Here is a 25277-nt window from a genome sequence, read left to right on the forward strand (position 1 = left end):
AGTGTTCTTATATGGCTCCTTATGGAAAAATGAAAACATCCATCTCCTATTTAAGTTGTGATCTAAATTGTGCATAATACACCACAGAATATTAAAAAAAAGATAAGCGGGGTACGGTGTGGGTGGGTAATGGTGCAGATTTATGAGAGGTGCCTGTTACATGTGTGTTTTGTTCTTGTCCTGTTTGATGGAACTTGGGAACAGCCTGAAATGCGCGTGTCTGGCACGGTAGATATGAGAAGGCTGACAAATAAGGTTTAAGCAAGGTTGAGGTTATGCAATATCTGAAGGGCAGCAGGAGTACATCAGTAGGTGGGTGAATAAAATGAAAGTAGTAGAAAGTTACGTAATATCTGAAGGGCACCAAGTGGAAATTTTCATTTTCTTTATTTTAATTACGCTTTTCTTCACAAATTCTTAATGCAATGTGCAATGTGTTGTTTGTAAAAACATTTAGCAGCTGTGGCAATGCCAAGTTATGTCAGACGTGAGTTTACTGTGGAGGAGGCAGAGGGATGTAGGTCCTCAGTGGTACCTAACTTGTGTGTTATACATGTGATCTCTGTCACAAGGTTGAGTAGTTTTAGTGGGACTGTGCAGCTCCCTCCTTTCCTCTCCTCTGCATCTGCATCTTTCTCTCTGTATTCTATATTCTTCCATACCTCGTCTGTCGCTGCTGTTATGATTTTTCTCTAGACTGTGTTTGATTTTAGCTTTTAAATCAAAATATAAAATAATGACTCCTTAGAAGAGATGGAAGGAAGTAACTGAGGGCTTGCTTAGCTGGTTACTATTAGCAGTTAATGGATCGTAAAGTTTTTAAGGGGAAATGCCTGCGTGTTAGAGAGTGTGTTGTAAGTTAGGGAGGAACAGTGTTTCTGAAAGCTTGTTAGAATTAATTAGTTCCCTGCTCTGTAGTATATTTGTGGCCTGACTTGAACCTCACTGTGGAGAAGACTTTGTGATGTTTTGAAGGATGGTAGGACACTGCCCTTGTTTGTAGATTTGGAAGCTATATAGCAGTGAACAGTAATAGGAATAAGTAACAGCTGTATGACCACATGCATGGTTTCTTCATTATTGCACACATGCTTAACGATTTCTTGCATTGGGTGCTAACACAGCTACTTTGTAAGCAGTATGAGTGTTACAGGTTGCAGGCTTGGGTGGCAGTCCACCGATAAACTGTCATTCTCGTGGTACATACTGAAAAAGCACATGCCCTGAAATGGACACCTTTGGGTTTAGCTAGAAAGGGGATGGAAGAAATGACAAAAACATATAAAAAGGATACATATGGATTAAAAAAAAAAAAGAAAGGCAACACTAGGGGACAGAGAAGAAAATGGGGAAGGGGCTACAATGATGCAAGGCATACAGCAAGGCGTACCTATGGCTGAGGTTCAGCATGAGAGGGAGCAAAAATGTAGGTCCTCTCCACTGCCTGAATGCTCAGGTTGCTCAAATGAATTTAAATAACACAGTAAACTTCAATATCACTAAAATAGCCAGAAAATGCGCATTGGTTATGGATTCACATTCATTATTTACATTCTGAGGTTAGTTTTGATAAGTGATAGTCCTGTGTAGCACTGTTAATATAGAGACAGTAATAAAATTTTCCTTCTGAATTTTTACATTAATTCTGATGTTGGATGTTCTGAATACAGAGTTCAAGATGCAGTAAGTACATGAGGAATGCATTATTTTTACCTCTGACCTAGTGTAGCAATATTCTGCAATAACTTATCATGGGCTTTTTGTTGGAATGGGGCTGATGTACATTACACTTCCTAGAAATATTATGCAGAGGTTTTCAAAACATTCTAATTTAATGTTACTGAAGTATCCAAGAGTTTTACAACATCTAATTGCATGGAATGTCTTGGCTTGAAACTCATCTAAACAGAACTTTATAGGCAGGGGAATGTCATCTGGGGAAAAAAAATTGGTTTCCTTTTTAACCCATTCACAGCAATTTCATACATTTTTTTGTCACCTTATGAAAATGGTAAACAGACGTTAGTTAAAGGATTGAGGTTTTTTGTTCCCATACCATATTCCTAATTCTTGCTTCTGGGTCTTGCGTCTTTATTATGCTCCTCAAGGTCTTTCCCTGAGGATTACAACATTTTTGGTCTTTTCATGCAATGATTATGAAGCGGAACTTGGAATATTTTTCTTCTCCCGATGTTTGTCTGCAACTATCAGAGCCTAATTTTTGTCCTAGGAACATCTCATTCAAATTGTTGTTGTGGTTACTACATCCAACTTCTACTGTACATACAGAAGCTCTGCCCCTGGATATACAGCCTTTGCAATAACAGTTACTGTACATAGATTGTGTATGCTTGAATGATTCTGACTGTATTCATTATTCTCAGAAAACTGAAGCGCTAAAGAACATGCTGCACTTTGGGGACAGGAATGAAGGACTAGAAGGACTCCTAAAATTGGTTGTGCTCTTAAAGTTTTCATGAAATCATATCCTGAGCCTTGTTCTTCAGACATCCCTGCCCAGTTAAATCCAGACTGACTGAGGTCATGGTTATAAGTTACTGTCTGGCAGTGGCAGCTCTGACTTAAAAGCTTGCCATCCTCCACCTTGCCTCGCTAGTCTTTTTTTCCACCTTGTTAGCCTATAGGTCTGCTGGTGAACTGTTTGGCTTCTCTGTAGCTCAGTCTCCGTAATTATCTCGTTTAAAACATAGTTTCTTTTAAAGCTGAATCATTTAACAAATCTGATAGAGCAGCCACAAAATAGTTGAATTGGCAAAATGGAGGGAATAGTAAGCTTTTATATCTGATCTGATGGTAGTGAGGATGGCCTGAGATTCAGGCATTACATCACGTAGTTTACCGCATACTGACACCAGCAGGAATAAAAACGCAGAAGTAGGGTGCTTCTCAGAGTTGGACTAACACATGGACTTCTCTCTGTGTGTTTTATCTTTCTCATTTTAAAAATTGGCTTTCCTTGACTTAACAGACTAACACTGAATATTAACTGCAGTCAACTACTTCTGTCAAAGGTTTAAGTCTAATATGTATTTATTTGCTGCATCTTGTTCTCAGTTTCATGCAGAGCGTGTTGCTTTCACATGATAAACATATTTTTCTAATTTCCTAAACTTTCCAAATTTAATTAGGAAATTTGAGTACTCTTTCATGCTAATCAGTAATGCATTCTGTCATTTTCAATTAAATGTGCTTTGCTTTATAGTTTTTACTTCATTTTATAATTAATAAAATCTCACCGTTACATTCTTATGTATTCTTTGAACAGAAGGAGCATTCATCTTGGTCTTTAAGAATGTATTTTATTTACTTCTTTACATTAGAACTTTCTCCACCCCAACTTTCCCTCTCATAGCAAGATTTCTGCTTTAAACTAGTACCAAGCTTGAATGTGTAATTTTCTTGGATTTTAAAAGATTGCAGTTGTTGAAATGCTAAAGAGACTGCTGGCTTGTCTGAAACCATATAGGAGAACTTGAACCTGTTCATAAAATTAAATCCACAATGATTAAGTGACATCCTAATTTTAATGGTACTACCTTACGCGTTTTGAATTTCTGATCACTGTTAGTCATTTAATATTGTGTTACCAAACAGAAAAATGTTATCAAATTTGATTCAGAGATATGCAGTTCCAATATGTAATAATTTAAAAACTTTATTGAGTTGAAAATAGTTGCCACTTCTGTATCTCCTCAAGTTTGCTTTTCAATTTACAGGAGTTTTAGAAACATGTTTTCTTGTTCTTTCACACACTAGTTTGAAATAGGTTTATTGCATTTTTCTCCAAAGTATTTTTTTTTTTCCCAGTGGTTTGTTAAACAACCAACATTCAAGAGAAATTCTACTGGGAGCAAACAGAGAACAAGATGGAACTTGGATATAGTGAATGCTGGAAAGAAAAATATTTTTCTTTACTTAAATAGTACGGTTTTTGTAATGGTAGTGTTGCTGGTAAATGTTAATAAAGAAGCAATAATTCTTGCCATAATCAGTCATGTAAACAGCACTCAGTATTCTGGTGTTGCAGGACATTAAATTAATGAAATGAGAAAGGAAAGTTTATTATAACTTTATCTTGGACATAAATTAGCCAGACGTAAACCTGCTACTTTTCTCTGACATTTTGACACACAAAGTCCTATTTGATTGTGTCATCCCTGACTGTTTCTTTTGCTTTGTATTGTTTCAGGTTATTACCTGTAAACTTGACATTTAGTAACCAAAAATAGAATTTGCTCTGAAAACTTGGTGGTGTTGACGATGGAAGAAACGACATCCTGCTTACCTCTTAGGCTTTGTGTAGACTACTGCTGATGCTGAGGAAAATGCGGAAAACATTCAGTAAACAGACTTGTTTCATAGAATCATAGAATGGTTTGGGTTGGAAGGGACCTTAAAGATCATCTAGTCCAACCCCCCTGCCATGGGCAGGGACATCTTCCACTAGACCAGGTTGCTCAAAGCCCATCCAACCTGGCCTTGAACACTTCCAGGGAGGGGGCATCCACAACCTCTCTGGACAACCTGTTCCAGTGCTCACCACTCACAGTGAAGAACTTCTTCCTTACATCTAATCTAAATCTACCCTCTTTCTATTTAAAGCCATTACCCCTTGTCCTATCACTACATGCCCTTGTAAAAATCCCTCTCCAGCTTTCTTGTAGGCCCCCTTGAGGTACTGGAAGGCTGCTAGAAGGTCTCCCTGGAGCCTTCTCTTCTCCAGGCTGAACAACCCTAACTCTCTCAGCCTGTCTTCATAGGAGAGGTGCTCCAGCCCTCTGATCATCTTTGGGCCCTCCTCTGGACCCCTCTAACAGGTCCATGTCTTTCTTGTGCTGAGGACTCCAGAGCTGAATGCAGTACTCCAGGTGGGGTCTCAGAGAGCAGAGCAGAGGAGGAGAATCACCTTCCTCGACCTGCTGGTCAAGCTTCTTTTGATGCAGTTCTGTTCTACTGTTCCTCTTTAAAAAAAAAAAAAAAAGAGAGTGCGAGAGAGAGAGAAAAGAAAAGAAGCAGCTAATGAAAAGGGTAAAAGGTATCTCCAGTTATTGCACTTAAGCATCCATCCGTACAAAATCCTATGTTAACTGTGGAGTGTCCTTAGAGCATTATAGTAAAACAGTTTACTTTTAAAACTGGCACTTTGCCCTAAATTTGATATGTTGACCCCTTGCCCCATTATGAATACCTGATACTCCTTTTCACTCCTCCTGTTTTGCCCATTCTTAGTATTTCTGTAACAATTGAAAGGGCTGAGTGAGTTGCTTTTCACTGTGGGTGGTTGCTCCATTCTTTTAATTATTGATCTCTTTTGAGTGTTACTTATGGATTAATGATAATATTTAAGTATTTAGAGTTTGTTTTCATAAAACACTGAGCACTCTAACCTCAATTCAGCAGAACACTTAAATATATGACTAGTTTCATTGAAGTGCAATACTCAAGTGTTTTTATGTGATGGGGTTACGTGAGACCTCAGAAGAGTAAGCCTTACGAAGCTTATCATGTTTAGATTTCAACACATTGGCAGTTCTGAATTCCTTTGCTAGCACAGTACATCAAAAATACTTTATGCGGAAACAAGAGGGGAGAGTCTGAGCTGTCTTTCCATTAGCTTACCCTTGTTTTTCTGTTATAGTGCAAGATTCTCTTAATTTGGGGATAGCTCGAATTGATGGATGTTCATAACCACCATGCCAGCTGGATGGCCCTGATAATTACAGTGCCATTCTTCTTGGTGCTGGGCAGAAACAGTACAACGAATTCTCTGCATTAATTTGATTTTGTTTCCTTCCTTATAAATAGCTGGAATTAATTCTGAGAGTCAGGAGAGGAGAGGGTTAGGGTTTTTGAAAGATCAGCTTGATTCTAATAAGATTTAAGGGTAAAGGGTAAAGCTTGAAATGGTTTACCAGTGAGTTCACTCCACGTTTCAGCTTTTTAAGTTTTTGAGCTTGTTCCTTAGCTAAAACCTTGGTAGTTTGCCACGTTGTCTTCACAAATTCAGTTAAAAATATTAAATGTGTTCATTTGCTGAGAGCAAGACAGAAGCAAATATGCAGCTCTTGCTTGTACATTCAGTTACATTCCCATAATCCTTTGCTTGTGAGTGACTGTGTAATTGTTGTATACCCTGAGCACCGGCTTCACTACTGATGCCATTTTTAAGTCCAAATAATCTTCGTGACAGGGAAGTCTACTCTCCACACTTGTGTCAGTGATGCATGTTTTGGCGCCTGTTTCTTCGTCTATATTGGGAGTTTTGGTTACCTTACTAACTTCAAAATTCTTAGTGAAAAGCTGATTTTTAGATTCAGTATTGTAGAAAGATCTCTGCATGTCCTGTCTCGGTGGGTCAGCAATTTTTGACAAATCATCAAGTAGCAAATGGCGTTGCTTTCATTTACTCCGATTTAGTGGAGTTCTGTTGCTTACAGGTTTTTTTGTTTTGCTTTTTGGCCACACAGTCTTTGCATAGATTATTACAGCTAGCTCTGCAATGGTGGTGTACATGGGAAAATAACCTCTGTTGAATGATTTTAAGCTTAATGCATCTTGTAAGCCATGCGCTCATATAACTCTAATGTGAGTAAGTAAATTGTAAGCTTGAAAAGTGAGAGAATGAGCTCCATGTATGTACATTTATATCTCCTAGATAGAGTTATAAGCAACTTCTGCTGAACATTAGTTGAATATCTTTATATGGTAGAGTTTCATTTTTTAAATCCACATTACAGGCTAGAAATCAGATAAGACTATTCAGCTGTTTGAGTGCATACCTCAGTGTTACAATAGATGTTTTCAATTCTTCAGTATTATCTAAGCTTTCATGAACTTTCTGTGGAGTATGTAAAATTTGTAACTGGCTACAGATCCATCAGTTGTCTTGCATGTAATCAGTTCTCACCAAGCTAAATAGGATTAATCTAGCTGACAGAATGGTAGTATCTGAGTTACCTATGTTCTTCATCCAATTTGACCTGATTAGTGGAGGTGGATGGGTGAGTCAGGTTCACTATGCCTCTGCCTCTGCTTGATTCTCAATTCTTTTGAAAGTTACCCTTGGGCAGTTTAAGCTGTGCTGTGACAGCAAGTTCTTGATTCAAATTAACATTCAAGCAGCTAAGGAAAAACAGTGTTATCCTTAGTTACGTTTTACACAATATTCGATTATTCTTTACTCCTTAGATGTCTAAAGATAGTAATAATTACTTATTTGTATTTATTTTATTTATGTATTTATTTATTTATTTTTATCCTTTCTTATGCTTGGACCCAGGGAAACAGGACACTTGCTCCAGCCAACCAACGTGTTAGGTCCCAGCTGGCGGCTTGGCCCCTGCAGCATAGCGGTTGCAGCTCCACGTTGTCGGATGTCTCTGCCTGTGGCCCTTTTGTTTTCATTATTTATTACTGTATTTGGTCATCAGCATAGGCTACTGATGGTCTCACTAATCTTCTAGCCTCACACTAGTCACCTTGGCTTTCTCCATAGCTAAGGCCATTCAGTGGGTGCCTCTGGGTCTTTCCCTTACCTTCTGGTCTCCTGCCCCAGACGTGTTACAAGGAGCGTGGAGGTCTGTTGGCAGAGGGAGTGACTTGGAACGCCCGGTAGGTCAGCAGCCCCCCACCTGCTGGCCTCTGATTTTTCCGGCCTCCGGTAGTCCGGATTTTTTCATGTGGCTGTGAAAAGTGTAACTGAGCCCAAATAGGATATGCAAGGAAGCATCCTAGGGCAAGCTCTGCCCTACTGATTATTGAGTATTTTAGCATGGATGTGCACACTGGTTTATGTTATTGCATGGCCACAAACGAATACACAGGTTAAATTCCACTAGTTACGTGCCTTCATAATTTGACGTGTAATGCCCCTATGTACAATCAGTATAAAAATGATAGACATTTGGGCTGTCAGTTGCTAGATTTATTTCACACTTTTTAATATGGCAAGCAGCTAAGCCCAATGGATTTCTTAACTCCTCAAAATACAAGATTCCACTGTTGAGTTTTCTTTTTGTAAAAAGAAGATGGAAACAAGAGTGTCTGGGAGGTGGTGGGTGATGAGAGCAGAGTGGGGTCTGCCTCTTCTGGCAGTGGGTAGCTCACAATGTGAAACTACTGCTGAAATCTTTGTTTTTCTTTTATATCTTGTCTTCATTGCTGGTGAGCGCACTGTCTTGAAAGGTCCATTGCTTCTTTTTTGACATTACATAGCTCTTTTAACTTTATATCATAGAAAAAAAAATGATAGGCCATGTAAGCAATTAACATTCTTGTGTGCATTTGGAAGACATATTTAGCACAGATGTACAAAAGAAATTATACAGCCACACTCTAGTCTTCCAAAGCTATCAGAGAAATGATTCAAGTAGTTTAAATAGTTGATTGTTTTCCACATGTGGAAAACATCTAGCAATGTGGTAAATCATTTTTGGAAGGAGGGAGGGGGAACCGAATGATTAAGTCTTGAATATAGGTAACTAAATATTTTCTTTCTAACATAACTTTTCTAGAAAAGTGATCACTTTTTTTGACAGAAAGCCTTCCTTGCTTGCTCTTTTAGTTCAGCAAGTACAGAATGACTGAATTGCAAACATAATTTTTATTTTAAGCGTTTCAGCTTGCTGACTGTATTTGTCAAGCTATGTGTATGTGATGTGTCTTCTGAATGAAAATCTGAGGATTTATAAACAGTACTGATAACTAACAAAAGAAAGAGCGGGCATCTATGTTACAACTTTGCCACTCTGATACAATTTTCTAAATATTTTTCCTGAGTATCCAGGTGTCTCCCTGAGACTGGGAAGTAAAATTATGGGACTGTGAACTGTAGATTTCATTTTTATTTCATTGTGGTCATATCTCTGCACTGTCTTCACGTGACATGTTGCAGCTATACATTTCTGTGTAAAAAAAAAAAAAAAAAAAAAAAAATCTTTAAAGAAGTTTCTTTACTAAATCAGTGGTTTTGCCAAGAAGAAACATTTCGTATAGTTTTGGCTTGGGGGAAATAGTGACTGGGTTGTGTGCTTCTGACCTAAGAGTTATGAATGAAAATGCCTAGTTGAGTATATAACTAGCAGAAAGTTTGGCTCAGAAGGGTGGTGGCATAGCTATTTAATAATTTACCAGAGTAGTTCATAACGTTGGACACAGTGATATTGTTAAACATAAATTTCACAGTTATTTGCTGGTGAAATTGCTTTTGGCTGGTACCAGCTTTAACCTCTTAAAAATCTTACTTTTAAATAAATGCGTAGATTAATGTGGAAGCAAAACACTTGGATGCCCATTCCTGTAAGATGCTGAGTTCCTTCATTTCTTAGATTGCATGAGGACATGGCATGGAAGGACACAGAACCGTCCCTTCCCAGTCCCTCAATACACCATTATAACAATTCCCACGGTCTGGTGGTTTAGGAAGGTTATTTACACAACAGCCAGACATCAGTGTGTTTCTCAGAGGAGTAAATAATACTGCATAGCAGTGGGCATGGGTGATTGGCTGATTAATCCTTTTTGATCAGGTATGGTTTGGATTTTTTTTTCTTTATATCCCCTAATATGTTTCTATGATTCTGAACAGTGCTGCTTGCGATCGCATTGTGCATCCCCAGAAAACCTTCCATGTTGTATCATAAACTTAAGTAGCTATGCAGCTGGAGTAGCTCAGCCTCTTAAAAGGGTGGGGAGAAGGTCCTTTGGATAAAGAACTTGGGGGCTAGATCTGTAATTTGTTATCGATGTGTTGTGTACACTGAAAAATTGGACATTAGTAACCGTATAGTCTTTTAACATTAATTGTTGTACAACTAATACTCACAGCATTCAGTCCTGAAAATGCTATAACTAACTGGAAAGCAGTTCAGTGTAGGAAAAAAGTGCTAAAGAAAGAAAGTTCATTGTGAATTCGGTGACCTTATCCTCTTCCCTATGAGGAATGGTCTGGGGTCCTACAGTAGCAGCCTTTGCACTGATAGTCTGAGCCACTTCAAAAACAGGTGAGAGAGGGAAAAAGAGGATTCCATCTTGAAAACAAGGGATAAATTAGCACCCAGGAAGAGTTGTACCCAATTGCTGTGTCCTTTGAAGCCCTGTCAGTGAGGCAGTGCTGCTAGCTGAGTCATTCCCCCTGCTCTCATGGTCAAGCTAGTTCTACCAAGATAGTAACTGACAGCTGGAAAAGCAGCTTCTGTTGGGGGAATTGAAATTGCTGTTTTGTTTTCCTCTGGGACTTTGTTTCTAAGTTGGTAATGAAGGTCGTAGTTTTTTGCTTTGCTAGAATAAACCTTCTTATTTTTCACTTTTTAAATTTACCTAGTGTATGAATTAGTTCAGGTTAGGCTGGCGAGCACACAGTTTATTGCTTTTTTTGGAAATAGTAGGTTCATACAGAGTAATGTGTGTGCAGGCAGACTTCCAAGGGAACTTGAGAGGAGGCTGGAAACCCCAATGATTGTGTTTTATATCCTGCCAGGGTTGTCGGGTCAGCGTGAGGGCTGATGTCTCCAGGTTCTCAGAAGAAGCCTGCTCTGACGGAGATACATCAGTACACTCTGATAAGGAACACACAGTGGAGAAACAGCACGCTGTTTCAAGAACGCCACTGATCCTGACACCACTTTATAAAAGTCAGGAGAAAGTGAATTCCCTCCTACTGAGCACTCCTGTCCTGCATGGCGTGTAATTGGGGTTCTTTTATGAAGAGCAGCAAAAGAAATGTCTTCAAAGCATCAAATGGTGCAAAAAATTACCATCTTGCTCAAGAAATTTTTATTCTGTATTGCTGTTGTAGGTTAGGATGGTTATTCAGCTGGCTTCCTGCCTGGTGTCCCACATCACTGTTACACCTTAAAGAGGCTGAGGACAAAATGCTAAAATGTAAGTCTTCGTTTTTTGATAAGATTTATAGATGTAACTAGATTTTCTGTAAATTTACATTAAATATAATCAAGAAGTTTTTAAATATGGCTTTTATACTGTGATGAAATAAACAGGTTTAGAATTAGATTTTCATTGTACCCTTATTTAGATATTTGATTATAGGCTCTCCTTTGAAAGGGAGCTCCTATTTAAAACAGTGGTTTTCATAGAATGTACTTCGTATTTTATCAGGCATGTCTAGCAACATCATTTTTTCCCACTCTTTCTTCAGGTATTACAAGCACATACAATAAACGATATGTGTATATATCTAATGGAAATAAAATATGGACACTGACATTCTCTCCAGACCTTTCACATAAAACTCCGCTTGTTCTCCTGCATGGGTTTGGAGGAGGTGTTGGACTGTGGGCTCTCAATTTTGAAGATCTCTGTGAGAACAGGGCCATTCATGCTTTCGACCTCTTGGGATTTGGACGTAGCAGTAGACCACACTTTGACACTGATGCTCGGGAAGCAGAAAATCAGTTTGTGGAATCCATAGAAGAATGGAGAAAGGAGGTGGGGTTAGAAAAAATGATTTTACTTGGACACAACCTAGGTGGATTCCTGGCTGCTGCTTACTCATTAAAATACCCATCAAGGTATGTGAAACTAAAGGAATGAAGGAATTCCTTTTCTGTATTTGACTAGTGATTTTAACACCGATTTTATTTCATCAGACTCCTTATAGATTAGCTTTAAGTAAATGACTGTGCTGATTTAAAGAAACTTGATACTGAATTTTAAGCCTAAAGTATTAATTGTATGGTTTGTTTCCAGATGAGTAGAAATAAGTAGATATGGTAAACATGCTTTTCTGTGTACTTTTGTGTACCTCTTTGTTTTTGTTCAGTACCCCCTTGCCATGTTATAAGGCAAAATATCAAAGATCGTACTTATGGGTGAATGTTTTGTGACATCTCTGATCAAACATAGGTTTGTGAAGGGAAAATAAGCCTGTTTCTGCCAAACTTCCCATTATTATGGATAACATTGAAACTTCTGGACATAATTCCCGTCGGTAACTTATACCTATATGCTAGCAGTCAGTCTGGTGCCAGCATGATGATGTAAAAATGATTTTAGTGACGGTTTGATTTAAATTGTCTGTATGCCACTTCATATTTCTTCTTTAAAAAACAACCCAGCTGCAGCAGTCCTCTAATTGTATTTCATCAGCATTTTATGCACCACATTGTGGCCAACAGCTAATCCATTTTTTTTCCCTTAAACTAATAATTTGTCTGGTTTTTTTAATATAGTCTGGTTATGTAGCCCCTGGTGAGTTAGGATCCCACCAACTGAGGTCATTCTGTATCAAAAAGGACATTGGTTTTGTTTAGACACACATAGTGGACTCCTGTGAAAAACTGTGAATTAAGTTTAGCTTTCCACATTGTGTGGCAGATTCTGTATTATACAAAACATATCTTATTCTTTTATATTCACATCGATTTATACCATATATGTTTCTTTGTCTCTCTTATTTGGAAATTTTGAAATAAATTCATACATTAGTTTTTCCTAAAACACTTTGCCTCTTTCTTTCCAAGTGGACGACAGCTGGCACACGCAGGTGGAAATGATGTATGAAAGTAGGTGTGTGTCTAAATCCAGAATTGCAATGAGGAAATGCAGTCCTCTGCTCTAGGGATGTAAACCTGTTATCCTTTTGGGCATAAAACAGCTTCTAGCTAACTGTAGTTACTTTCTTGTAGGGATCACTTAGAAGTTCCTTACCTCTTTTTCTGAAGTCTCTGTAAATGGCGCTATCCTATCCTTGTGGGATGGGTTATTGTTTCTGCCCCCTGCTGACTTACATCGAAAGTGACACTTTGGTTTTATGCCTCACTGTGCTTAGGTTGGGGTTAATTAATTTGAGGGTGTTTCGGTTTGTGCCCTTGCATTACTAATTTTTTTGAAATTAAACTAATGCCATCAAATTAGCAAGTTGACTGGTGGGATCTTAAGACAGCATTGTATCAAGTGATAAATATAGCACAGCTTTCAGCCAGATTATCTAACAATGCATTAGAGGCTTAAGGGATTCTGGATACATATTGTTAGGAAAGCAGATCTGTTTCTCCAAGCTTAGATGATCTGTTAATTTACTATGTTGTACCAAAGTTGTTCATGGGATAGCTGAGGTTACTGATCCAAAAAGATTCCCATTTAGGATATTCCCCATTGGTGGTGGGTCATGATTTTCAAATACTACAATTTCTGGACTATTACTTTTGGAATGGTTCTCATGGTCAACTTCCCGTTATCCTGGGAGATACGCTAGGAGAAATGCTAAATAGGAAGGAAAGTATTAAGAAAGGAAACATGAAAAAAAGCTTGCTCTATTTTTATTCATGTGTTTGCTGTGTTATGTTTAATGCCATAGTTTGTGCACAGAATCTGTGGCTTTCCTGAACGCCTCCCCATTGCTTGCACTCCTTAGCCTCTAATCTCTCCTGCTTGGTTTGTATGGTTAAATTCTACCCTGTCGTCTCTTACTGTTGGTGTTTGCTGCTGTGTGCAAATATGCTCGTGACTGAGCTGACAGCAAAGAAACATCTTTGTGAGGTTAATCCTTTTCAACCCCTCATTTCAAGCACAGATTTTTGGTTTCCCAACTGATTACAATCCAGAAATAGCCTTTGGGATCATTTCTGACATCGTTTTAGGCACTAAGAACTCTGCTGTATTAAATATCTAATCTTGTGGCTTTGAAAGAGAAGGACACCATGAAGAAGAAAGTAAAGATGATGGAAGCTTGCACAGAACATCATCTTAAATATGCAAAACTATAGTTAAGAGTCACTTTTTCAGAAATTGGCAGTATCTAGGACAGTTAGAGTAGGTGGCATTATGGGATTAAACAGAAATGGATTATTCCAATCTACCAAGATGAAATAGATTTTTTGCTTGAGGGGGACTCGCAGCATGAAGTGATTGATAGTTGCATGTGCTGGAGACTCCTACTATACTCTCTGTACTGAGATTCCTTTGAGTAATAATTTTGTAAATTGTCTCTCTAACGTTTCTTTCATGACCTAAAATCAATAAATTTAGAAAACATCTGCTAATTTTGCTCTGCCTCTCTCAGTTCAAATTTTACTTTGATAAGATGGTTTTTCAGATAAATTGCATCTCTTCTTAGAACAGAGATGTTAGATGGCTTGGAAAAGAAAGACTTTTAGCAATTTTACTTAAAAACAGATGCAATTATCTTCTTTTCTCTCAAATTAAACTGCTCCTGCAAATAATATTGACTGAGCATATAGATTAGGCTACTTTTAAAAATAGAAACAAGACTGGCCTTTTTATCAAATGTGTGTGACAGTGGGTATCTATTGAATACTGAGTTTCTCTTTGTGACATGAGCTTCCAAGTTTGTGGTGTTCATACATATGATTAGTTGCAATTCAGTCTCTCTCTAATTAGCAATCAAAGCAAAAACATTGATGAATCAGAAACTAGGTAATAAGCCACTATGATAGAAGTGACTAAAACAGGTTGCATAGTCCACAGATAGCACATTTCTGGTGTACTCAGTCAAAGAAAAAATAACGTACTCTAAACCTCTGAACCTTTTTTGCCAACAGGGTCAAACATCTTATCTTAGTGGAGCCATGGGGTTTTCCAGAGAGACCTGACAATGCTGAACACGAAAGACCAATTCCGATCTGGATCAAAGCACTAGGAGCTATATTGAGTCCATTTAATCCATTAGCTGGGCTGAGGATAGCAGGACCCTTTGGTGAGTTTTAGCTACTTTAAATACCTTTTCTGTTTTCATTAAACATAAACATGGGGCAGATGCCACATTAAGATAAGCTTTGTTGCAAGCCCATATCACCCACAGAGAAAAGAGTTGGAGGAGAAAGTGGGAGGGGTTGAGGAAAGATGAACTCTTTAAGACAAGAGGGCGAGCTCTTTCTATTAGAAATACTAGTATGATAGTTTATAGCAAGCAACATCATATTATTGTAGGCTACAGTTATAGTGAGTCAAATTATGTGAACATCTGTTGGGGAAGCCTGACAAAGAGGCATAAATGTCAAAAGATTTTATTCTAGTTGCCTCCGGTCACAGTCCATTTAGTTTCCCTTCCAACTGCAGTTTGATGGACAAAGAGGATTTCCAAATTTGGTTAACATTTGGCCTGAGTTTAAAGAAGTTAAATTGAAAGGTTCTTTCCGTTAGCCATTTTCTTATTACTCTAGCAAATTTTGTGGGTCTCATTGGTGTCCTGCATTACAGTGGCAGTCCATCCTTCATATTTCTACGTTTCTTCAACAGCACCAATGAGATGTTAGATAAACTCTGTATACCCTAATACTAGGACTAGGTAGGGATGACCAAAAATACTACAGTTTTAGTTTATGTGGGGAGAAGGGTGTGATCAAATCTTAAAGTCGTCATATTTATTCCTTCTAGAGGGGAAAGAGGTTATCTGTCTATTACTCTCTGTACTACAGGAGTATCTGCTGGAGAGACTTGGAAAAAGATATCCTTCAGGCCCCTCACAAGTTACAATTAACTCACCTCTTCTTCATTTTTAGTATTCAGTCTGAAGATAAACTAGTGACATTTCTAGGCTTTGTTTACATTTAAACCACATCTGTTTCCTAAATCACTTTCTAGAATACATATTTTAATATGCTGATCTATTTGATTGTTTTCAGGAGTGTGACAAAATTAGCTTTTCAGACAAGCAACGTGTTTTGTACAGATTTTTTTTTTTTTACTAAAATGCTAATTGAGTTAACAAAACAACCTGAGGCATATTGAGTGATAAGCAGTGATTTAATGCCTTTTATCCAATAACAAATGCATGCATTAATCAATCCATGTGGACGAGTTCAAAGCTGAAGTTGTCTCCCTTAGCAAGTAAGTGCAGTCAAAACCATGCTGCAGAAACAGACCCTGTCTTGGCAAGGTATCCCCAACCTAGCCTCGCTTCTAGGTTGCTGTGGAGGGCAGTGCTTTTCAAAATTTTTCATCCATTTCTCACTCCACGTGTTAAAATAAGTTTTCTGTCATCAACTTAATGTGCAGTTCTTGACAGGTGAAGCATAGTTCTTAGAGAAGGGTAGGTTTAAACACTGTGCTGCGAGGTAGGCATCAAACCCAACCTGATGAAGGCACTGAATCAAACCCGGGTTTCCTTCTACATGCACATGTGCTTAAGCTGCTGGGCAGGCATAGCTGTCTGATCCTCGCTATAAAGCCAATTGCTCTTGTTCAAAGGTATGAGTTAGGCACTTAAATGTGAGCCAGGTTCTTTGGGATATTGTGATGGTATCACATGGATATTTAATCGGACCCGCAGGCAGATACTTAAACCTGGGAGAGAGACAGAATCCAGAGAGATCTTTTTCTTTGAGTGGTTTCCAGTTAGTTGATTGCATATTTTCCTTCACTTAACTGGAACAGTCACCCAGGAGGCTCGCAGCTGAGGGATTTCAGTGCTTAGCTTGGATTTGTGAATTCCATTCCTAGAGCTGCATGCCTAAAAATTCCTCAGGACAACAGTAATATCACTGTGACCACACCCTTTTTGTGGAACTCAAGAGTCTTCAATGTTAGTATTTCTTTTAGCATTTCCATAGACACTGTGGAAAACATCAGCCAGACAATTAAGAGTGTCTTCATTATGAGAATGAACCAGTGCGATTTCATTCCAAAATTTGTTCCAAGATGCCTTGACTCCTTGTTTCATTCTCCCCTGTAAATTCCCAGGGAGGGAGAACGGTTTTGTGATTGGACCCACAGACAAAACACATTTTGTCAAAACGGCAACTGACTTCTACAATTTGGTAACTTTCAGTCCTCTAGTTATTGGAAATGGGGATGCTGTGGCCTCTATGCTGATAGCAGGGGAAGGCAGAATTAGCCTCTTTCCTCCAGGTACTCTTATTCCAAGCCAGCTGTATCATTTGTGTTCAAAAAAACCCCAGACAGACAGACAGAAGAAGACAGAAGTCCAGCAATTGAACTCTCTGTAGAGGAAATAGAAGCAGCAGAGCAAATTGCAGAATGTTTGCAAAATCTTCATCACTTCAGGACTTAAATTGCTGTTTCATAAGGGAATTATTTTCTCTTGCACTGTATTAGTTTTCTAAATTGATTTAAAGCATACATAAGGGTGTGTTGCAATAGTCGAATCTCAAGGTTACAAAATCATAGATCACTGTGACAAGGTCTGCGTAAATAGTACCAGGCCTTTGGCCAGGGACAGGTGGGAAGAAGTGACATCATCATAATTGCACAGATTAACAACAGTATGAAGTTCCCACTGACTGGAAAAGAGGAAACATAACCCCCATTTTTAAAAGGGAAAAAAGGAAGACCTGGGGAACTACAGGCTGGTCCGTCTCACCTCTGTGCCTAGCAAGATCATGCAGTGGATCCTCCTGGAAACTGTGCTAAGGCACATGGAAAATAAGGAGGTGATTGGTGACAGCCAACATGGCTTCACTAAGGGCAAATCGTGCCTGGCAAATTTGGTGGCCTTGTACAACGGGGTTACCGCGTTGGTGGATAAGGGAAGAGCGACTGACATCATCTACCTGGACTTGTGCAAAGCATTTGACACTGTCCTACACGACATCCTTGTCTCTAAATTGGAGAGACAGTGATTTGATGGATGGACCACTTGGTGGATAAGGACTTGGCTGCATGGTCGCGCTCAGAGTTGCAGTCAACAGCTCAATGTCCAAGTGGAAAGCAGTGACGAGTGGTGTTCCTCAGGGGTCAGTATTGGGACTGGTGCTGTTTAACATCGTTGTTGGCGACATGGACAGTAGGATTGAGTGCACCCTCAGCAAGTTTGCCATGTGGTGCAGTCAACACGCTGGAGGGAAAGGATGCCATCGAGAGGGACCTTGGCAGGCTTGAGAGGTGGGCCTCTGCAAACCTCATAAAGTTCAGTAAGGCTAAGTGCAAGGTCCTGCACATGGGTCGGGGCAATCCCAAGCACAAATACAGGCTGGGCAATGAGTGGATTGGGAGCAGCCCTGCAGAGGACTTGGGGGTGTTGGTTGACGAGAAGCTCAACGTGACCCGGCAGTGTGCGTTTGCAACCCAGAAAGCCAGCCATATGCTGGGCTGCATATCCAAAGAATTGTGACCAGCAGGTCGAGGGAGGTGATTCTCCTCCTCTGCTCTGCTCTTGTGACACCCCACCTGGAGTACTGCGTTCAGTTCTGGGGCTCCCAACATAAGAAGGACATGGACCTTTTGGAGCGAGTCCAGAGGAGGGCCACGAAGATGACCAGAGGGCTGGAGCACCTCTCCTATGAAGACAGGCTGAGAGAGTTGGGGTTGTTCAGCCTGGAGAAGAGAAGGCTCCTGGGAGACCTTCTAGCAGCCTTCCAGTACCTCAAGGGGGCCTACAAGAAAGCTGGAGAGGGAGTTTTTACAAGGGCATGTAGTGATAGGACAAGGGGTAATGGCTTTAAACAGAAAGAGGGTAGATTTAAATTAGATGTAAGGAAGAAGCTCTTTACTGTGAGGGTGGTGAGGCACTGGCACAGGTTGTCCAGAGAGGTTGTGGATGCCCCCTCCCTGGAAGTGTTCAAGGCCAGGTTGGATGGGGCTTTGAGCAACCTGGTCTAGTGGAAGGTGTCCCTGCCCACGGCAGGGAGGTTGGAACTAGATGATCTTTAAGGTCCCTTCCAACCCAAACCATTCTATGATATTCTATTTTCAGTTGATAAACCCAAGTGGTAAACTGCAAGCCCATCTCTTCAGGGATGAATAATATTCTTAGACTAAGATTTGCCTTTGGTGAGGCTCTTGTCCCAAAGATCTGTCTGGTCAACTAGAAGAGGCTTCTTTCTTACAGAAGTGATTCAGAATAGGAGCTTAACTTTAGAAAGCCTGAACTGGCCCCTGAAGGGACCCGCTTCTATACTTTGGCTGTTAAGAGAGCATGGGGACAATAGCTTTCCTAGGTTAAATCTCTTAATTTGTACCAGTTCTTGTGTCTTATACTCATGTCAAGATTTCTACACCTGTTTTTCAGCGTAGAGTTCTGTTCTTTCAACTAAACACTAGTTAGATGAACTAGCTTCAGAAGACGACTGTTCTGTAAAAGGAGAGCACAGACTTATATCTAAGGAAGAAAAACAGCCCAGCTTTTTCAACAGTGCCTTCTGGTTCTGAAAAGTGGGATGCTTTTGGCCCACCCAGTGCTGCCAGAGCAAGGAGAAAGACAGTGTCTGTATCGTGTGAGACTAAACTGGTGGCAAAAAGATACTCTGCTTAGCCCTTTTGCTGGTCCCCTTTGCGTGTTTCTTCTGTTGCTGCAGTGGCCGTTCTCAAATATTCCCCGTATGTATTCAGCAGGGATTGAATTGCCCCTCTTGTGGTGCAACATAAAATCCTTTAGAATATTTATGTTTCATTCCTGTTTGATGTAATGCCATCATGTTTTCCTAAGACATACAAGTGGTGAAACAAAACATTGGTTTAGGAGTCATCAAGCTTAGCCACGAGTTTCAAGGGAACGTGTTTGGAGGGTTGTAATGAAAAGCGTTAGGCAATCTCATAAAGTTGTCTGTACTAATTCCTCCTCTAATAGTGTTTTCTGTTTTAACAGGATTAAGCCTTGTTCAGCGTTTAAGACCAGATTTCAAGCGAAAATATTCATCGATGTTTGATGATAACACTGTGGCTGAATATATCTATCACTGCAACGTACAGTCACCCAGGTAAGTATGAGTTTCCCAGTGTATGTTTTGAAGTCTGTCTTTCATTTACTGAGTGCCTGCTACTCCCTCCAATGGCCATGGCAACAGTGTGCATGCTGGTTTTTTTAAATTGTAACATTTATTGTATTAATTGAAGAAAAAAATAGCATTGCACTTTTTCTGAATTCCAGAAACTGAAAAAAGTAAAAGCTATCCTAATTCTATATTTCTTCTAAACTACCTGTGTGTTAATTCTGAGAGAGTTTGGGCACTAATTTTTAATTAAAAAAATTGTCACAGTGGTTTAATTTGTAACAAATTTCTTAACGTAAAAACTAAGGCATTTCATTCTTTTAAGTGTTATCACTCAGTACTGTAAAAACATAGGCTCTTTCTGTGAAAATTACCTGCAGACCTTGAAAACTACGTTTCTTAATAGTAAAAAATCTCAGCCTCATGTACTATTGCACTCTGTGTTACCAAAAGGTACAGATACTCCAATTTAGAGATAAGGCAGATCCAATGGAAATTTAATTGTTTTTACCCTTTTGAATGATTTGAAGTGGTGAAACAGCTTTCAAGAACATGACTATTCCTTACGGATGGGCAAAAAGGCCGATGCTGCAACGAATTCCACAAATGGATCGAGACATTCCTATCACTGTGGTCTACGGAGCACGTTCATGTATAGATGGCAATTCTGGCAGCACTATCCAGTCTCTGAGACCAAATTCGTATGTGAAGACAATAGTAAGTTGACTTTTAAAGCAGTTGTTTGTTTATTGTGTGGATTTGTTTAAATAGTATCTATGTTTTTTATACCAACTGTGGAAATGCTGGCCCTTTGATTTAAAGCCCAGGGTAGTAATTTCTGATTTCTGTAACAGAGAAAGAGAAAACAGGTGTTAGATCAGAGAAAACCTAGACAAGAGTCTTGAGTTCCCAGAGTAAGAAGGAAACTTACTCTAGCACTAGAAGCTGAATTAGATCTTTGAGCAAGGTCATTCTTCTGCTCTACAAGATATTTTGCCCTACAGTGTGCTGATACAAGTAGTTTTTGTGGTCACTCGTAAGTATCCGGGATTTTGTCTGTGTTTTAAACCACAGCAGTCCTAATATCTGCATATATGTATGACACAGTGAGGAGGCTCTCATAAACTGTTTTGGTCTGTCTGTATAATGCTTTTGTTTCTCTGATAAGAGAGTGGTTTGTACCTGGTGCTTAGGTTCTCGTAAGCGTCTTTCTTTAAGTCATTAAAAAAATACTTAGTGTTGTCTTCCTAGCTAATACATTCCTGTTTAGAGCTATAGCATTATTGTTTAAAATGTGTGTACTTGCAACTTGATGCGAATGTACACACTGCATTTTTTGTTGATTTCTATAAAAACAAACAAAAGTATTCTTCATGCATTGTCACAGCAGCCAGCCATGATAATTGAATATGCATATATATTGCAATGCTATGAGGTGATAAAACGTTTGAATACACCAGCTTTCTTCTTACTGATATCTGGATCTATCTGGATAGAAGTGTACAATATGTGATGTTGATAGTATACTATGACAAGTCATTCAAATAAAATTTTATAATCTTGATATAGCTGACATCAGAGCTGGAACTCAGAGAAAAGACATTGTTATTAAACTGTTTACATGTGTTAAAGAGCACAAATACATTCCATAAATGTTGACATCCAGACTGAAAGTGTTGCTTAACTGCTTAACCAGAGAGAAAGTTGTAACAAAAAGTCACTGTTAAGAAGTGTACAATATATTGCTAGGATAAGCATATACCATTCGGGCAGATCTTTCCAGTCTGGTCAATGGCTTTTAGAAGGGACTGTGGAAGACTTTATAGTATTCCAGGTTAGAATTTTTTCAAGCCAAATACAGATTCTAAAAGGTAAATTGGAGTGGTAGAAATTATAGGGACATTCAAAAACCCATAGGAGGGAAAGGGTTCTCATGAGGCTGAGGCTGAGACATGGACTAGCAGTGCCATCCTTGGTAAAATGCACAGAGGTTCTGGGGTTTTATTATATGTGTTTATTTCTAATTAATTTTTACTTTGAGTTTGTGGGGTTTTTTAACACAATAACATAGCTATACTTTTATGGGCTTCAATTAGAGACTTCAGAGGGAGTGTTTTAATGGAGGGAGGGGAAAAATAGATTTGAATACAAATTAATCTTGGACTGATTATAAAATGGAAAGAAAATGGGTCAAGTACTTTGCTGGTGATGACTTGCCTCGTACCAGTTTTGGCAGAGAATGATAAATTCTAGAAATAGGGTAACCACCCTGTGTATGGTTACTTAAGCCCTTAATTTTGTTATATAGTTGCTATGAAATAATCTAGGTCACAAATGTGGGATTTTCCCCCCCATATATTGCATCATTTGGATTTTACTCGTCCCTGCTTAACATAGTAGTCGTTAATTCAGGGGGTTGAAATCTTACTTCCACAAGTCTAGAAAATCCCCAGCAATTTAAACTTCTCAGTTCTTAGTCATTTATCCTAGTACCTTCTTTAGTCTCTTCCATATCACTTTTATAATAAGAGAATACAAATGATTTGATGCTCTCTCTAATGCCAACACAGAACTAAAGAGCAACCTGGCAGAACTATTTGAGTGGAGAATGAAGGGGATGAAGATGACTCAGAAGTTTGATATGTAAAGCATGTTCTCCTAAGTTTGTTTTGCAGTGACTTGTGTCTGCTTGAACGTTTGGGGTTTTTTTTCAACAAGGTGTGCAGTTGAATAAGCAGTAGTTTTACCCTCTTTTCCTGTGTAGCAAAGTTCCTTCAACAGGTGAAACAAGCTTGCTTTTTTCCTTATGTTTACAGTCCTTTATAGGCTGTATGATACCACCTCCTGGCAGCAGTTGTGCTAACTGCATTAACACAGGCTGGGTGCAAGAGATCAGTTCCAGTTGTGAAATTTGTCTTTTCAAGTAATCATGTATCGAGTAGGTAATGTGTAAAAGTCAGGTTCTTCACATATCCCAGTATTTATTTATTTGTTTATTACATTCTTGTGATTTTGACCTATTTGTTCACCTTTATCCTCTAGGCTATCCTTGGTGCAGGTCATTACGTGTATGCTGATCAACCTGAAGACTTCAATCAGAAAGTGAAAGATATCTGTGATTCTGTGGACTGACTGTCTTCTGTTTTTTAGAAAGTCATACTGTAGATAGCATTTAATGGCAATACTCTCTAGGAAATCACTAAAGAATGCGGAGCTAATGGAACAGGCTCTGTTTGCACACTGTTTCTTCTAAGAAGCCATTTGCACACTTAAACCACTTAGTGCCTTTTTGGGCGGGTATAGGGAGATTTGAAGGAAACTTTGTATAGCTTTGTTTGAGATTGGCCTGTCATATGAAATTACATATAACTTTTTAAACTGGAATTTTCTTCAAAATTTAATTGGATTTTGCACGTTGAGCTTCTAAAGATGCTGAATTCTCCACTAACACAGAGAACTGTATCAATATAGATACAATGTATAAAATACAACTTGGTTTCTTTATAAACATTCATATTTTTTAGTGGATGTTTCATAGCAAGAATATGAAATTGCTTATACATTTTTATTTTTGGAATCCAGTTCTCCATATACAATATTTTAAGAGGGTGTATTTTTTTTTTTTTTAATTGGAGTGATAACAGCTTATGAAGCTGATTTTGGGAGAGGGACAGAGCCAAAATAGTGAGCAGTGTCTGTCACTGAAATGTGTGTGTTAGTTTGTGAGGAATTGGGGCTCAATATTAGGAAATCTTTCTTCTGTTGGATTTTCTTTCCATTTATCTAAAGGCATCTTTTTCCATCTATGCAGCTTTTACGGAAGGCTCAGTTTGTAAGAGTCAATGATGTCACCAGCACTCATGCTTCCATAAAGATTTTGATATGTAGACTTCAGTGATTTTAAAATACAGAAGATGGCTTGTTAGTTACTCCATCTATTTTTAACACTTTACTGCAAGATTTGTTACTAGCCTAAACCTAACAAGTGTAGATAAGTTGACAGGATTTTGATTAGGGCTAGGGAATGGCCATCTGGATAGTGAGCATAATTCCCTTTTTCTTTAGGTAGAAACCCTAGTCCGCTTTTTAGTAAATTCGGGGCGGAGGAGAGGCAGAGGGAGAATATTGATGTTCTCTAATTGGGAACTACAACAGGTTAGTGTATTTTAGTTAACGTGCAGCCTCCTTATAGGAAGGATTATTACTGGAATGAACAATACCACTGTAACAAATTATAATTATATGTTTTTGAGATTCTTTATATAATTATGTATTTTAACTGAGTGTTTCAATGTCAGAGATAATCCAGTCTCTGCATCTTTTTGAAATAATAGTTTGTTGTTAGTTCTTAACATGCTTAGTAAATTATATTAAGCAAAATACTTTGTCACTTTAAAGCCAAATTGCGGTGGTTTTTTTAACACGTTTACATAAAACTATTGATCTGCTTTTGAATATTAAATTGACTACTGAAGAGTTCTTGATACTTTTATACATAGAGAATTTGAAGTAATGATAGCCCCGTCTTAAAGCTTGAGTGGAATTCTGTGCATTTTTTTCCTCAAATTAAGGAATTGTTGCACATATTTATGATGTGGAAGGCAAGGATACCTAAAATATTCAGGAAATACTCTGATTATGTTCCCAGCTGAACACAGTCTCTCTCTTTCTGAAGGAGATATTTATCTATATCATGCTATGTAAACATCAAACAATCTTTGTGACTGCCTTGACTGGTAGCACTTAATATCTAACAAGCTAAAGATTTGAATTAAAATTAACCATAGAATTAAATTACTTTTTCGATTAGCAGATGCCAGAATTTTTAAACAAAATTTTGGGGTTTTTGCTAAAATCTTGAGTTCAAAATGGAAAATCAGAATATCAATTATATTTTTTAATATAAGCTATAAATTATCAGTCATGCCACCGTTTAGGTGGATGCCTTCAGTATGTATTTTTTCACCCTTTTCAGTGTCTTAATTTGTGTTTATCAACTTAAAGAGCTGTTTTAATTGTGTGTGAAAACCTAATGCAAAAATGTATTCTGAGTCTCCTCCAAATAACAAAAGGTGAAACAAACTATTGGTATTTTCAGATAGCACTTACTGGTGGGAATTCTAGATTCCACATGAAAAGATGGAAGTAGGGATAAAAATTGCACACTGAATGTGAATATTGTTTTAAATATCCCTTGCTTTTTCAGCTTATTGTACTAATAAGACTTATTGCTTAAGTTTTGCACAATAAAAAAAAAATCTTAAATGTTATGTTTGATTAATGTTAAGACATGATGTTGCTTTTGTAAAAATTGTGTGTAATTAAGCCCTGGAAATCAAGAGTAATTAACAAGTTGAGCTAAGCCGTCCAAAATACATTAAAAATATGGTAATGCTTATTTTCAAATGTCTCAATGTTCTTAGGTTTTCTTGTATTTAACTGAAACCAGTAAGCATTTGTCAACAAGTAGCTGCAAGCTCAGAATGCTGATTGTATATACAAAGAAAATGTTTGGTAGTTATCTTCCGGGCAGTATTAGATACTACTGTGAAGGTCAAGATGGAATTCTGAATATCCTGTTGAGTGCAACATAACCCAATGAAGTCACTT

The 25277-nt window shown here is 38.4% G+C and overlaps 1 protein-coding gene across 1 annotated transcript in view; it reads left to right on the forward strand.

Annotated features, from left to right (window-relative positions):
• Positions 1–25077, forward strand: part of ABHD5 (abhydrolase domain containing 5, lysophosphatidic acid acyltransferase) — a 32856-nt gene extending 7779 nt beyond the window's left edge. Inside the window, exons 2-7 of the mRNA XM_050891232.1 lie at positions 10817–10902; positions 11177–11549; positions 14541–14695; positions 19544–19655; positions 20198–20384; positions 22710–25077. Coding sequence (XP_050747189.1) covers positions 10817–10902; positions 11177–11549; positions 14541–14695; positions 19544–19655; positions 20198–20384; positions 22710–22799 — 1003 coding nt within the window. The 3' untranslated portion in view covers positions 22800–25077. The remainder of the gene's footprint in view (positions 1–10816; positions 10903–11176; positions 11550–14540; positions 14696–19543; positions 19656–20197; positions 20385–22709) is intronic.
• Positions 25078–25277: the final 200 nt, after the last annotated feature.

This window comes from Gymnogyps californianus, chromosome 2, assembly GCF_018139145.2.
Source record: "Gymnogyps californianus isolate 813 chromosome 2, ASM1813914v2, whole genome shotgun sequence".
Classification (NCBI taxonomy): Eukaryota; Metazoa; Chordata; class Aves; order Accipitriformes; family Cathartidae; genus Gymnogyps; species Gymnogyps californianus.